Raw genomic sequence first — 17234 nt, 5'->3', positions numbered from 1 at the left:
ACACCTGAAGCTAGCAAACGCCCTCCTTTTAAGCTGAAGAGACTTTCAAACAGCTAAGGGACAGTCATTATGGCGACGGAGTATGGCACTTCCGTTCCCCTCCTCGGGGAACGAAGGGTTACTTCTGTAACCTCGAACGTTCCCCTTCGGTTGGGGAACTTCAGTGCTATAAGTGGATGAAATCCACGATGGGAGAAGTATGGAAAGTGCCATAATGACTGCACCTTACCAACGCCCCCGATAAGGAGATAGTCAAGCAAGCGTGACGCACCCACATCATGGGAGGCGCGGTCCTCCAACGTGTCCCTGGCCCTAATTTATCCTACTTCAACAGAAGTTTTACGGATTTAGATATATTTTTTGGGAAGTCGTGAGCATCTAGATAATTCTAGGAAATACGACAGTACGTTGGGAAGCGTGCAATCGCGATAGGGAGGACGCTGCGGAGGCCATCCGTTACCCAAGGGGGGGATAGATGGCAGAATTTACATATGGACTAGCCCTAAAAAGGGGGAGTACTCATAGCAAAAGAGTGGTTAGCGGAGAGGGAAGACACGGGTCCGCCCAGGGGGGGGACTTAACCGTGGCGGAATAAGCATATGGGATCGCCTAGTGGGGATCACGCATAGCAGGCACCTATACCCAAAACGCGAGCTGACCAGCGGGCAGACCTACAACGTAGTGGGCCAGCAAGTGACTCCTCCGCTGAGTCTGTGCTGGGGGCCACAGAGGAATCTGCAGGGTTTACCTGACGGGGAACTTTACTGACAGATAAAAAGGCACACGTACCTCCGTGTCAGGGAGAATGGCGCAGCAAGCGTGTTTCAACACCCTACCGAGTTGTGTCCTCAATCACCAAAGGGTTACCTAATAGCCTTAAGGAAACCGGCTCCACTCGCAGATTGTAAAACCTTGCAAATGTGTTGGGTGTCGCCCAGCCCGCAGCTCTACAGATGTCTGTTAGAGAGGCGCCGCGTGCACGCGCCCAAGAGGATGCAACGCTCCGAGTGGAGTGTGCACGTACTCCCGGGGGACACGGCTGACCTCGACTCGAATAAGCGAGTGAAATGGCATCCACAATCCAGTGGGATAATCTTTGTTTCGATACGGCACTTCCCTGCTGCCGACCGCCATAACAGACAAAGAGCTGCTCAGATGATCTAAAATTCTGAGTACGGTCCACATAAATGCGCAGAGCGCGAACTGGACAAAGTAAAGAAAGGGCTGGGTCTGCCTCCTCCGGGGGCAGCGCTTGCAGGTTCACTACCTGATCTCTAAAGGGGGTGGTAGGAACCTTGGGCACATAACCGGGGCGGGGTCTCAGGATGACGTGAGAGTAATCCGGCCCGAATTCCAGGCACGAGTCACTGACCGAAAATGCCTCCTTGATGGAGGCCAACGCAACCAGCAGAGCTGTCTTCAGGGACAGAAATCTTAGAGATACTGCTTCGAGTGGCTCAAAGGGATCGGATCGTGAGAACGAGGGCGAGATCCCAAGAGGGCATGAGAGGGGGGCGAGATGGATTAATTCGCCTAGCACCCCTTAGGAACTGGATGACAAGGTTATGCTTTCCCACGGTGCCGCCAGCTACCGCGCTATGATAAGCGGAGATGGCGGCCACGTAAACCTTGAGAGTGGAGGGCGACAGCCTACTGTCCAACTTCTCTTGAAGGAAAGAGAGCACAACATTAATCTGGCAATTTCGGGGGTCTTCTTTGCGAGAGACGCACCATTCAGTGAATAGACTCCACTTCAGGGCGTAGGCGCGCCTCGTGGAGGGGGCTCTAGCCTGAGTGATGGTATTAACCACCGCAGTCGGTAGGTTACCTAAGTCTTCCTCGCTAGGGACCACACGTGGAGGTTCCAAAAATCGGGGCGAGGGTGCCAGATGGTGCCCTGTCCCTAAGAGAGTAGGTCCTCTCTCTAAGGGATACGCCAGGGGAGGGCCGTCGCGAGGAGTGAGAGCTCTGATATCCAGGTCCGGTTGGGCCAAAGGGGTGCAACTAGCAGAACCTGTTCCTCGTCCTCCCTGACCTTGCACAGAAACTGTGCGAGCAGGCTCACTGGGGGAAACGCATACTTGCACATGCCCCGAGGCCAGCTGTGGGCCAGTGCATCCGTGCCGAGAGAGCCCTCGGTCAGGGAAAAAAACAACTGGCAGTGAGCGTTCTCGGGGGAAGCAAACAGATCGATCTGGGCCTCCCCGAATCGCGCCCATATCAGCTGAACAGACTCGGGGTGGAGTCTCCATTCTCCAGGGCGTAACAGCTGTCGTGAGAGCGCATCGGCTGCACGATTGAGCATGCCTGGAACGTGAATGGCGCGCAGCGATTTCAGCCGCGGGTGACTCCAGAGGAGCAGACGGCGGGCGAGCTGAGACATGCGGCGAGAGCGCATACCCCCCATGCGGTTGATATACGCCGCCGCCGCCATACTGTCCGTCCTGACCAGCACGTGTTGCCGCTCCAGCACCGGTAAAAAGCGGTGGAGAGCAAGGAACACTGCCAAAAGCTCTAGGCGATTGATATACCAATGCAGCTGGGCACCCTTCCACAGGCCCGCAGCCGCATGCCCGCGACACACGGCCCCCCAACCCGTGTTGGAAGCATCTGTTGAAACAACAACATGGCTGGACGCCTGTCCTAGAGGCACACCGGCCTGTAGGAACGAGGGGTCATTCCAAGGGCTGAGGCGAGTTTGCTCTTTTCTCGGTTGACCTGAAGCCCCAGTAGGTGGAGATGCCGAAGCACCTTGTCCCTGTGCATAATCAATTGCTCCCGCGAGTGGGCTAAAATCAGCCAGTCGTCGAGATAATTGAGTATGCGAATGCCCGCGAGCCGAAGGGGCGCTAAGGCACCCTCCGCGAGTTTGGTGAAGACCCGCGGAGACAGAGAGAGCCTGAAGGGGAGGACCTTGTACTGCCACGCTCGACCCTCGAACGCAAACCGCAGAAATTGGCGGTGGCGCGGAAGAATGGAGACATGGAAATACGCGTCCTTCAGGTCTATGGCTGCAAACCAATCCTGAGGACGAACGCATTGGAGAATGCGCCTCTGCGTGAGCATTCTGAACGGCAGCCTGTGCAGACAGCGGTTCAAAACGCGCAGATCTAGGATTGGCCGTGACCCACCGCTCTTTTTGGGTACGATGAAGTATGGGCTGTAAAACCCACTCTCCATCTCGGCTGGAGGAACCGGCTCGATTGCACCCTCCGCCAGGAGGGCAGCAATCTCCTCTCGCAAGACAGGGGCGGACAGGGGGTTGACCCTGGAGAAATACACGCCCGTAAACTTGGGGGGCCGTTTCGCGAACTGAATCACGTAACCGAGTCTGATTGTGCGTATGAGCCACCGAGAGGGGCTGGCCCGCACTAACCAGGCAGGCAGAGCCCTCGCTAATGGAGTCATCGCTACAATCGCTGACGTACCAGCGGTGGGGCAGCGCGGAGTGGGTGTGCTGATCCGGGAAGCACGAGGGTCCCGCAGAAGAGCTGGAGGAGAGCGATTCGCTCTGGCTCCGCACCCTGACTCCGGAGAGGGGGCTGGAGGGCTGAGGGAAGGGAGACCGTCCCCCCAGCGCTCGTGAGCCACTGGCGAAGCACGTAGAGTCTGCGAGCCGGAAGGCAGCGCGTCCCGGACTGGCAGAACTCGTGCAGTCACATCCGGGGAAGGGAAAAAGTGCTCTTTTACTGATGTTTTGGTGGCACTGAAAAGTACCGTTGTTATCGGGGCCCCGCCCTCCAGCGGGGAAAGAGCAAGTTTCCTCTTCTCCGGATGGCCTGTCTCAGGGACGCTTCGCGGTCCGTTTACTGGACTTAACGGCGCCCTGGGCAGGAGGGGCTGCCTGCTTTCGAGGTGTACGCCGCGCCCGCTTGGCCGGAGGCGCAGGCGGGGGCGGGGCAGCACTCGTTGGCGGGCGCCCTCAGTGAGGAACAGCAGAGGTGGATGGCTCGGCGGGCGGAGCGGGCTTACGGCCACGCCAATAGATGACATTGCCCATCGCATCCGACTGCTCTTTCACCGCCTTGAATTCCTGGGTGAATTCACCGACGGTATCGCCGAACAGGCCAGCCTGGGATATGGGCGAGTCAAGAAAGCGAACTTTCTCAACATCGCGCATATCGGCCAGATTTAGCCAGAGGTGGCGTTCCTGAACCACAAGTGTGGACATCGTCCTCCCCAGTGCACACGCGGTGGACTTAGTAGTCCGAAGAGCATAGTCGGTCGCGGTGCGCAGCTCATGTAATAAGCTTGGGTTGGACCCGCCCTCGTGCAGCTCGGCCAGCGCCTGCGCTTGGTAGCGCTGGTAGGTGGTCATCGCGTGCAAAGCAGAAGCAGCCTGGCCCTCAGCCTTATAAGCTCTGGCTCCGAGGGAGGCAGACAACCTACAGGCTTTGGACGGGAGGCGGGGCAAACCCCGCCACGTAGAGGCGCCGCGCGGACAAAGATTGACCGCGATAGCGCGCTCCACTGACGGGATCGCCTCATACCCCCTGGCAGCTCCGCCGTCAAGGGCGGTGAGGGCGGAGGTACACGCAGCACGGGCAGAGAAAGGTGCCCTCCAAGACTGCGTGAGCCTACTGTGCACTTCCGGGAAGAAGGGGACGAGAGGCTTCGAAGGCTTCGCCTTCTGGTCCTCTACGTAGCACCCATCTAGTCGGTCCGGCCGCGGAGCTGGGGGATAAACCATCTCCAACCCCATGGCCGAAGCAGCCCGGGAAAGCACGGCTAACATGTCCGCTTCAGGATCCGATTTGACAGCGCTCACCTGCCCGGAGGGGGCGAGCGGGTCCGGATCTTCGTCGGTGAAAGCCCACCCTCCGATGCCGCGGAGGACATCTGATCTCCGGTGTCAGCGAGTGTGAGAGCTACCATCTGGTTAGATCTGCCCGAGCGCCCGCTGCTTTTTTAGAACAGGAGGCAACTGGGGTGGCTCGCTCTCTTGCGAAAGTTAGCCGCGATCTTAGCTGTGCAACGGTCATGGCATCGCAATGACGACATGAACCGCCCGCGAGCACCGCATTAACATGCTGGACCCCCAAACATGCAATGCAGTGATCGTGTCCATCATCCGGAGCCAGGAAACCCCCACATCCAGAAACGCACAGTCGGAGCGTCATCCTGAAAAGGACGTGCTGCACGACTGTGTTGCTCTTTTAGGAAAGTTTGCAACAATACGCACCGCTCTGGAGGACCGGACCCAAAAAACCGCAGGCAAGGGAGAAACCCAGCTCGACCGTCTGCCACCGCGAAGACCCACTCTGGACCGGGAGACACACTCGTTCGCTCTGAAGTGCTGAACAGCAAGAGGAAGCCTCATCGACTTACTCAGAAAGGATCTGAAGCGAAAAGGATGGCGTTTGCTAGCTTCAGGTGTGCTTGTTTGCTGAGATAATTGCAGATGCCGCACACCTGCGCAAGCTTACGCTGCCAATTAATTTCATTCATTGGCCCGTTCAATACTCTCCAGACAAGCGGCTTCTGATCCGAATCCTCCCATCGTGGATTTCATCCACTTATGGCACTGAAGTTCCCCAACCGAAGGGGAACTAGACATTGAACATTGAAAAAATTGAAAACAACAACAACAACAAAATAAAAGAATACAATTGAAAGTAAAAGCTTGATTTAAAAAGTTAATTAAAACAAAACAATGAAAAAAAACAAATAGAAAAAAAAATCAAAACAAACTAAACAAAGATTTAAAAAATGAAAGAGAGTGAAAGTACTACAGCTGTTTATTTATTTATTTGTATATCCATTTTTTTGGACATTGGACCAAAGTAATATATTCATTATTTTATTATTATCCATCTTTCTAAACAAAACAATGACAGTAAACTTGAAATAAATCTGGCTGTACTTCATACATAAAACAACTGTAGTATCTTTGTCCATTGACTCCGATGCCCCCAAACTTCAATGTACTCAGTCAATGTGACAGTCATTTCAGTTCAGTTAATTCTACAGAGAATCTATAAATCTATAAGAACTGCATATAACTAAAAATCTATCTTCAATTCTGAATTAACTGAAATGAAATCTACATTGCACCCTTGCTGGTGCCTGAACCCTGATTTGCCCATGTAATGCCTTTTTCACGGCAGGCCAGATCATGAGGCTGGCATGCAAGCGCAGGGTGCGGCACAGATGACAGCAAAAAAAGTCAAATAAAATAAAAAAATACTGTACCGCCTGACCTCCCGTACTTGAGCGTGTAGCCTGCGGAACACATGATTTAAAAACACAAATATATTCTGCTGTTGTTTGAAAAAGAATGACGGCTACTCTAATAGGTATTGCTACCTAAACAGAGCAAGCAGCCATTGGGGAAGCATTTTTTTTTAAAGATGGAAAACACTTAAAAGCATAGTTTGCCCAGAAATAAATTCTCATAATTATTTATATGACCTTATTTCCTCTATCAACAGAACAGAAAGGCATGGGAGGGATATATTTCAGAATTTTTTTACATCTACTCTTCATTCACTGAAATGGGACTCAATGTTAATATTTTTTTTATTGTGCAAAAATCATATTTAGCTAGCTTCAAATTAATACACACAACCTTGACAGACAAATAAATCAATTGACAGATTTTTTTCTTTTATTTATATTTATTTTTCGTTCAGCAATTTAAGTTTTTTATTTTATTTATTTTTTTTTGTGTGTTTTTATTTTTTTCTGCTCTTTTTAATTAATTGACATGTAAGTTCATTAAAATGATAATAAAATACTATAAATTACAATCAAAACCTTTAATTATAATCACACTGTACTATACTTGTACTTGAAAAAATGTAGGGTGTAATCTGCCGATTGTCCTGCAGGTGACCTTTTAACTTTTTTCTTACACATTCACATAGGTTTTAACAATTACTTCAGAGCATCTACAATGATTTTTAAGTGTGTTCGGAAAGCATAATGAAGTCTGCTGGATGATTTTCATGCTCTATTTTTCTACACATGTTTTATAATGCTTTTGGGAAGCCCTATTCACTTGCATTAGATTGAGAAAAATTCTGGAATTATAGGAATCTTCATTTCTCTTTGGCTGAAGAAAGAAAACCATTTACATCATGGTTGGCCTGGAGCTGAATGAATATTCAGTGTATTTTCACATCATTTCAACTGTTCCTTCGCATGTTATAGTTGTGACTCGAATACTCCTATTATTCAAGCAGCAGTTTGTTTTGATGTACTTCTCCTGATGTACTTTATTTCATGCTTGTGTATTTAGGCATGTAATATGTCAAGCATGTCATGTCTGGCACATTCACCTCTGCATGATGTTCCTCGTTTTGCTGAAGCACCTCAATGACCAGCTCGGCCAGACGGAGTGTGTCCTCAAGCTTTTTGGCAGGTGTGACTAAGCGCCCTACATTTTCTGTGGCACAAAGGTACAACAGTAAATATGGACAAAACAGAGAAATACACAAAAAACAGACTTTCTGCTCTCTAAACTACAAACTACACTCCAAATGTTGTTGCTTTTTTAACTGACAGCATACTGTCTACAATATAGAATAAATATCGTACCTTTTAACAATGCTGGTAATTAAAAAGTAATTAATGTCACTTCATAAACATATCTGCTATGAAGAAAACTTTATAGATGTGACAGGATTATGTTCAAATTTTCATATGAATTTCATAAACAATCTCTCTGGGGACAGAAAAAAAGGAAAAACTGACTTAATGAAACACAAATAAGCTGCTGCATACATCAACTGTGCTATCTTAGTTAACGACTTAACATAATCTTGACACTCTGTCAACACTCCGCTGTGTAGACATGAACCGTAATGAGTCAATAAAGAACAATGCAAGTATAATGAGTCAAATCATGGAACTGAGGGGGGAAAAACTGATAAAAAACAACAACAAATATGTTATAGTCATCATGCATAATGTTCAGCACATGCAGGAATACATGTCATCACATTTCTTATCGTTCTCTTAAAATACACACAGATAGCACCTTTCTCTTAAAGAGATAGTTCCCTCAAAAATGTAATTAACAGAAGCAAGATACTCAAACAGGTTTGATACAAGTGAATGAGAATTGATGGCAGAATTTTATTTTCAGGGGAAGTATGCCCTTTAATAGGTTATACTTAAACTTAGGAAAGGATCACTTCACTTTTTTATCTTAATAAGCTTATTTGAACTCCCCTAGGGTTAAACCGTTAAGTTGAACCCTTTCTGAGTCCATTTAGCCAATATCTGAATTTTAACTTAACTTAGCATAAATTATTGAAACGGATTAGACCATTAGCATCTTGCTAAAAACAATAAAAAAACAAATTGTCCTGTTAAAACCTTGATCCTTTTGTAGTTACACAATGTAATAAGGCCAATAGAAATGGGACAATTGCTATTTTCTAGGCTGATGTGCTAATGTAAAATGCTTATAGTCTAATCTGATTTAATGATCTATGCTAAGCTAAGCTAAAATACCTCTTACAAGTCCGGCTGTATGAACTAAAAATGGTCAAATTAGTCTGTTTTACTCTAAGTGACTCGTAAAAGGAGTCGATTTCCAAAAAACAGAGGAGTGCTTCTTTAAATATGTTAGTTGACAATAGAAGTATTAGTTGTAAGTGTTATTTTAAACTGAATTCCAACAGTACAACTGTTAAAATGAATGCTGATCACAATGAACAGACACACACACACAATGTGAGGCAAATGGTACTATTGCTTAAAAATGGATTTGCAAATCAAAGAGACTTTTTTGAGACCATAGTATACATGTTTTTATCTAAATATGAAGGCTTCAGTATTGGCTGAGAGGGTGTTTGGTCATTGGTGTTTTGTTTGTTTATCTGCTGCTGGATTTGTTTGTGCTTTCTGGGTTTTAGGATCACTCATTATTCAACATTTGATGGAGGAAAACAAAGACAAAAGAACTATGAAGAGAAGTAATTGCATGTCAAAACAATTAACATGATTTTGAATAGTAACGCCCCTCTCAGTCAACTCCGCTTTCATCATTAAACACAAAGCACACAGCCCCTAAATGTGAATTAACCCTCTGACCTTTCCTCTAATCGTTTCTCAGTCATCTTCAGTTGCTTCAGTAAGACAGAAGACTGAGGAAAGTGTAATATTGTGGACTTTTAAAGGGTTACTGTCCATGCAGGGATAAAATGCCATGTAGTGCAACATCAGGCATTAGCATTTGATTATTATGTTTTAAAAAGACTATTTGGAATACCTGATGGTGCTAATTCAAGACATTTTAGAAATTATTTCTAAACCAATTCATGATGTGCATGGTAATATCAAAAATATTTTTCAAGGTTTTAGAAACCATCCCACTGTGACATAACACCACCATATTCACGCCAATGGGAAATCAGCAATATGATGTGGGGAAAAAAAATATAAAAAAGCATTAATTGTGCATGTGTATTGCTATTAAAATAGATAGTTCACCAATAATTGAAAATGTACTTACTATTTACTCAACCTCAAGTGGTTATAAATCTTAATGAGTTTCTTTCTTCTGTTAAAAGCTGAAAACTTGTATGTAAATACTATGGAAGTCAATGGTTATTGGTTTCAAAGTTCAAGTTAAATGAATGTTCTTTTGTGTTGAACAAAAGAAAGAAATTGAAACACATTCTTAATGAGTAAAAAAACGAGTAAATGTTGACAGAATTTTCATTTATAGGTGAACTTTTATAGGTGCTCTCTTTCATTTATAGTCAATCTCTTTAACCCTTTTTATTATTTATTTTCAGAACACTTTGCACTAAGGTTCAATTTGTAAACATTAGTTAATGCAAAAAATATATTATTGATGACATTTTATTTAGAGAATTCTTTTCATAAAATAAAAAAGCTACCATGCTTTCAGACCTTTACATTTATTTAGTTAAATTATTATTTAATACATTTAAAATCTGCAATTATTATTCATATCAACATTCCTAAAGGTGCCATAAAATGAAAATCTATTTACCTGGGATTAATAAGAGCTTAATAAAATGACATACCTGAGCTAAAGACCACTGAAAAAACAGATGAATAATCACATAACATCGACTGTTTATTGATAGATTATTAATAGTAGGCTACGGTAAAATTAAGGGTATTCTAGTGGTAAAATTTGTCAGTCTTTGCTTTGGTAACAAAAGTGTAATGTAAAAAGTAATAAGGATGATGATCACATGTTTTTGGGACTTCATTTTCTTAGATATTTACTTCATTAATTAACAGACATGGAGCAAATGGAGAAAAAAAAGTTGATTTGACAATTGTACAGAAGCAGTGATATTTAAAGCGATTTTATGACCTGGTAGATTCCAAAACAATCACATGAAATTCCAATAAAATGAACTAAGATCGGTTTGTAATTATGCAGCATTGTTCCAGGCTGACGAGAAAATACAAAAGGTTACAGATACTGTAGCTCACTCAAGCTAAACTAACATGATTTGACAAGGCATCTCTATTTGTACACTTACTTTTTTGTCGTTGACAACTGAAGTATACTTATTTTGTGTGCTTGTATTTCTGAGCACATGAACACTCCTGTGTTCATGCTTGACAGTTTACATCTGTGTAAGCTGCTGTGAAACAGGCAATCAGAGCAAAGCTAATCATTAATATTCATGACCCTTCCAAATAAGGTAAAAACAGACTTTTTTACTGCAGTCTAGGGACAAATCCTAGGGTTTTAAATGGGATGGTAATTTCATTTCTGAAGAATTTTTCCACATACCTAAGAGACTGTATCAATGCATTCTATGGCACCTTAAATATTATGAAAAGCATTTATATTGCATGGTATTAATTTAGAATGACAAACACTTATTTTTACAATCATCATACACTAAAGTAACAACTTCTGTTGCATTATTAACAGTATTTTCTATTTTATGAACTGTAAAATATTAACCAATGTTACAAGATTGAATCTTACAATAAAGTGTTCTTGATTTTTCTTAATCACACATTTAGTGCAGAGAAAGTATCACTTCAATCATGAATCATAATTAATTCAGACAAACTATCAGTTTCTTATGAATTTTAGGTATGAATTAAAGAAATACTCGCTCTGCATGTTCCATAGACTGGTAAAGTTAACCACAGCTCTTACCAGCTTATGGAAAATGCATCTTCACTTGGATGCAATGCAGACACTTCAGGAGAGATTAACATAACATTGTCGCAACATTTACATGGTTACCTTCATCACACCATGCGAATGTTGTGAGTTGGTTATGTTTTAAAGTGAAGGAGGGGTCGTTTTAAAATGGGTTTGATAGTAAGTCAGACAAAAGATGTCACCTGGATCCCTCTGATCCTTCTGAGATTTTTCTACTAAAAGAAGGAAGGAAGAAAGAAAGAAAGAAAGAAAGAAAGAAAGAAAGAAAGAAAGAAAGAAAGAAAGAAAGAGGAGAACAAAAGGGAGAGAGAAAATGAAGAAGAGGTCAGCTTTGTTTTTGTTTCAAATGTGAGATCTGATGGAGAAGTAGATAGTGAAGGAAAGAAAGAGGAGTGAGAAGAAAGAGCTGACAGTGACAGACTGGTGCTTCACTGTGTCCTTCACTGAGGAAAACACTACAAGAAAACGACAAGAAACCTTTTAAACAGGGCTGTAAAAGTCTAGTTAAATTATAATAGAGTCAATAAAATAATTATAACTGTTAAGGCCCGTGCACACAGAGACGTTTTTTGCTCGCGTTTTCTGTCAACGTTTAACGCCTCGTGACTAACTAAAGGGCATCAATGTGATCGTGCACACCAACGCGCAAAACGTCAGGTGAAAAAAAGCATCATTTAAAAAAAAAAACGCCTCATGCTCGTTTTTTTTTTTGTTTTGATGCGCCGTGTCAAAACCTTTTCCACCAATCAGATCCGCACTTTTGTTCAAGTGCACGGAGCTGCTGAAGTTACAGTAAACAGCACTTGGAGGCGCTCTAGCGCAAAACTATCAATGCGGGCGCACATAGAAGAAGATGCCTAGAGGCGATATGAACGTTTAGCTGCTTATTGCACTGGTGAACAATAATAATTTCTTCATCGCTAGAGCTGGAGCTGCTGCTTGAACCATCCATGCCTGAGTTACGTTTTGGTCGGCCATCTGTTTGTTCCTAATGAGTCACCTATTTTCGTTACTGCAGACTAGTTCAGTAAATAGAAAGAAAGAAGAAATGCCTGCATGTGTTTAGAGTTTTTCCTTATAGCAAACACAAAAGTAATCTGGTAGTGTTTGCATTACTTTGGCTTTTTCAGGGTCATTTATTGTGAAATCCCGATTGCAACAGAGAAATACAGAGAAATGTCTCTAGACTGATGGCATTTCATGCCAATCAGCCTTATAATCTTAAAATATGAGCAAAATCACCTGTTTTGTTATCACTTTAGAAATAACCGCTAAAGAATCATTCAAATACCAGCCCTAAAGTGACGTGTGTGAATTAACAATGGTTTCTGCTGTTCAGACATCAGCTGCAAATGTGAACAAATGATGGAAGAAAATTGTTCATCATACAAAAGGGTTTTTAAACTCTCCGTGTTTGATTTGGTTTTCTATATACATGAGTATGCCGTTGAACTGTTGTAAAAACACAATATCACACACCTAGCAGTGCAATATGGCTGTATATTGTCACTGGTGGGATACTAAGGCCCGCACGCCTCCCACCAGTGCCGATGTATAGCCATTTCGCACTTTTACGAGTGTGATATTGCTCCTATATCTTGCAAACTACAATGAATACATGTATCATATAAAAATCTCTACATGTATAATTACATAAAATGAAATATGAGTACATCCTGTAATTGTAATGGTACTTCAGTAAAGTGGAAATACCTGTATACCAATACAATTCATCTACTCAAGTATTATACATCCCTTCTTTTATAAAACATTGATATATATATATATATATATATATATATATATATATATATATATATATATATATATATATATATATATAATTTATAGAATTCTATATAATTATTTTTGGAAATCTTCTATAAAGTTTACTTCTCTTACAAACATGTCTGAATCCAAATTAACCCAAGAAAGAAGCAATTACCCAAACCACACATAAAAATAGTGAAGACGCACAGTGAAAAGCTGTTGAAGTGACAAAAACATACTGGTTGAAAACATGTTTCGAAACACAATGACTCCAAAAATCCCCGTGACTGGAGGTGATATCAATTATTTACATTTACCCTGTACCTGACCAAAACTGTAAACCTGGGACACATTGATAAAAAAACGACAAAGGTGGGGAGAAGTGACTTACACAAAAGCAAAGTAAAAATGCATTCAAGTCACAACAGAAAGAATAATCAGAAAACAAGCCGACTCTGATCAATCCACAGAAAGAGCTGTGACTGATTTACACTTAAAAAAAAGGCAAGCAGACGAGAGGAAGACAGTGCGAGTCAGAATGCAAAAAATGTGGAAATGGAGAACTGAAGTTTGGGAGGCGGAAGTGATGGAGTGGCTCCGGATGAGCAGGGTACTCACGAATGGTTAAATCCATCACTTGTGACGCCAAACAGAAGACAGGATGCTCATACATTTCTCTCTTTTTCCCTATAAAAGAGGATCGGGGCATGCAAGAGCAAGGGGTCAGAGGAGAAAGAGAGAGGAAGAAGCACAACGGCTGCATGGGCACTAAAAGAGGCTTCTGACCAAATTTAGTAGCATGCAAAGCTGCCTGGCAGGGTTGGTGGACGGCTAGCGATGTACTGTATCTGCATATGTTTATTTGGAATTATTATATTGTACAATCCTACAGTATTTGGGATCAGTTAATAGTAATATGATCCAAGGCTCAGTATGTATGTGGTTAAAGAAAATGTTCTTAACACTAATATAAATAATATGAATAAAACAAGATAGTTGTTTGTTCAGTCTTCTCTGTTTGAGTTTTTGCAGATAATTCATACCAAGCCTGGAATTTCTCCCTAAAAAACTTGCTAAATGAAAACTGCATGTTTATGAACTCAAGTTTCAAACATTGTACAGTCACAATATGTTACTATTTATAATAAATTATTCATTTTATTTTAACACAGACTATGCAAAAAGTTTAGAATATATATTGTACGATTTTTATATTTTAATTTAATTAATAGAGTATTTAATACTAAATATTATTAGTTATTTTTTAACAATGTAATTAATCCAAACTCTTTGGTCTATTATTTTAGGTATACATTTATGGTAACAATTTAATTTAAGTAACAGTTCACACCATTTACTATACTGGCTTATTATTTGACTATTGTTAAGATATTAACAGTTTATTAGCACAAATAAAGTGAAAGTATGAAAATCCAAAATCAAACACAAAGTGCTCAGGGGTAGTTTATATAATGTGTCGGTGCTCTTTGGATGAGGGATTTATCAGAATAAACAGAAAAGGTAAGTCCAAGGCACTAGAAAAATGTGGAAAAAATATTAAAAAGCCTGTATCGACATGGCTATTCCTTAAAACTGTGCCTATGTGAGTTTTGGCAAACACTTGCCTTCATCAGGGTGAAATGAAAGTATGATCTTATTTTACAACCCTAAACCCCTAAACTTTTACCTTACAAGCTATTAATAAGAAGATCGTTAGTAGTTTATTGAGCTTAAAGTCTTAGTTAATTGTTTGTTAACATTGTAAATAGTTTACATTAAAATAAAGTGTGACCAAATTTATTAATGTATTACTTTATTATCATAATAATAATAATAATAATAATAATAATAATAATAACCATTCATTTTTTACCATTTGTTTCTGGAAGTGTCTTAGGCTTATTTATTATTTGTTAATAAAAAACAGTAAAAGTATTATTTAACTGCATTGCTGTTGTGCATTTTTACAATTGCAAAAAATCTTCCATATACTAATGGTAAATAGTTCTTGTGTAAAATATGGTTTTCAAACATTTTTATTATTATTCATTTTAGTCACTTCAGACTTGGTGTGCCTTGCTTTTGGTTTTAGCTTCAGTCACTTCAGTTAACTCCTACTCCTGTATTTAGGTTCTTGCATCTAGAACCCCCTTTTTTTTTGGTCAGCTGGGGTTAGTACCAAAGTCACATTGAGTTTAGTAGTCAGCAATCAACAGGTCAGTACAGGGAAAAACAAAGATGTCATTAGGTTAAGAGATACTAAGGGCCTCTCCTTCAGTATCTACAGTCATATTTCTTCATAAACATGGACAGCCACAGATTACATTTCAGACAAGATTAAAACTTCCATCCAATCGACAACTATCTGACCGTTTGTGTTTTATATAAGCAGTCCATGTCTATGAGAGAAACTGTCTCACATACAACACACCACTGGGTGTTGCTGGAGATTTGCACCAGATATTGGCTTCTCAAACTGACCCCAAATCAAAAGAGAAGCCAATAAACAAGAGGAAAGTGCAGTAGAAGTATGGGGTTAGTTTGGTTCCATTATTCCAAAAAGAGAAAAAGATTATGATTTTAAATTTAAATGTAATAAACAATAAATATTCACAAATAAATAGAATGACATACGGAAAGATTTATAAATGAACAAATAAACAAATGGGAGTTGAGAATAAAAACATATCCACAAATGCATTATTGGTCAAGTGTTTGGGATATTTTTAAGGTTAAAAGCCTAGTCTAGGATTCCAAGCAAAAACAAATAAATAAATAAATAAATAAATAAATAAATAAATAAATAAATAAATAAATAAATAAATAAATAAATAAATAAATAAATAAATAAATAAATATTTGAAAAAAACAAACAAATTCGTTTAAGTTTAAAGTATTGAATATAAACAAAAATACATGCAGAAATTAATAAATAAATTTAGGATTAATAATAATTTAAATATACATTATCTACATGTTTTATTAAATCATATAACATTGCATTGTTTTTGCATTTTTCTTTGGACGTCCATACTCTATTCTACTCACAAAGTATCTAAAAAATGCACCAATAAACATTAAATTGCTAAATATTCTTGCATTTAAGAAGTAAAACTGATGTAATATAAACATTTCATTTTATTTTTATAAATAATCTTCAGTGTCAAAACAGTTTGATCATTTGATTTTGTCACATGTCTGGTCATTTTATTTATTTGTGAATCAAGCACATTTTTTGTGAACCATACATTTGCATATCTCATTTTATTTATTTGTGAAAGTGTTTCATTTTAGTTAATTGATTTGTGAATCATTCATTTTGACTACTGTAACAAATCTAACCCCATATGGGACAGACAGTGAGAGAGAAGAAGAAAAAGAAAGGGAAAAAAGACAGAGAAAGCCAGTAGAAGGCAGTGATTCTGCAGTAAACAGATGAAGCAGGGGAGCTGGATAAATGACGAAAAGCTAGAAAGGAGAAGTTTGTTTATTTTTTTTATATTAAATCATTCTAGAACTACAGTAAAAGCTACTGTAAACCACAGGAAAGAGGCAAACATCCAGAAAGGGCAGCAGAAAACCATCGAGCAGAGCAGTACAGCACTCTGGCCAGGGTTGGAGAGAGGGAATTGAATGCATTTTTACTTACAAACTTCTAGAAAGGACTAAAACAAACCTGGAACAATAAAAACTTATTCAAAAAGTAAGGAATGGGTCATAAGAGATTGTAGAGAATGCTTTATTAGAATATTAATTCTTAAAAAAATAAAATAAAATAAATTTTTATAAATATTAATCATAATAATAAAACGCAAAAACAAGAGGTGATAAATTAACAGCTTAATAAAACAGTAAACTTTTATTAATAAATATTTTTATAACTATACATTTTAATTAAGCTGCAACTTATATCTTATAAAATAACATTATTACAAATAATAACAACAACAACAACAACTCAGGATCATCAGCTTTTCCTAATTAACAATATTTATTACCATAAAATGTAATTAATTTGCAACTTTATTATAGCTTATATAATAATAATAATAATAATAATAATAATAATAATAATAATAATAAATAAGGTCATAAAATATTAACTTATTAAAATAATAAACCTTTCATAATGAGTATATTTATTACCATACAGTTATCTGAAACTTATAGACTTATAGCTTATATAATAATAATAATAATAATAATAATAATAATAATAATGACGATAATAATAATAATAATAATAATAATAATAATATTAATAATAATAATAAACATGGGTTCATAAAATTATAATTTATTAAAATAATAAACCTTTCTTAATGATTATATTTATTACCACACA

At 39.9% G+C, this 17234-nt stretch overlaps 1 protein-coding gene across 18 annotated transcripts in view; it reads right to left on the bottom strand.

Moving 5' to 3' along the window:
* Positions 1-17234, bottom strand: part of cadpsa (Ca2+-dependent activator protein for secretion a) — a 246296-nt gene that overhangs the window by 55233 nt on the left and 173829 nt on the right. For 6 of the 18 annotated variants that reach the window (XM_087273533.1, XM_087273537.1, XM_087273539.1 and 3 more), the window contains one exon: positions 7281-7387. In XM_087273533.1, coding sequence (XP_087129659.1) covers positions 7281-7387 — 107 coding nt within the window. Of the gene's footprint in view, positions 1-6192; positions 6223-7280; positions 7388-11301; positions 11335-13507; positions 13577-17234 lie in introns of all 18 variants that reach the window. The other 12 variants (XM_087273529.1, XM_087273530.1, XM_087273534.1 and 9 more) reach the window with 5 other exon arrangements.

This window comes from Danio rerio, chromosome 11, assembly GCF_052040795.2.
Source record: "Danio rerio strain M-AB ecotype USA chromosome 11, GRCz13ab, whole genome shotgun sequence".
Classification (NCBI taxonomy): domain Eukaryota; kingdom Metazoa; phylum Chordata; class Actinopteri; order Cypriniformes; family Danionidae; genus Danio; species Danio rerio.
The sequence above is the reverse complement of the archived record's forward strand: the minus strand, read 5'-3'. Positions and strand labels throughout refer to the sequence as shown.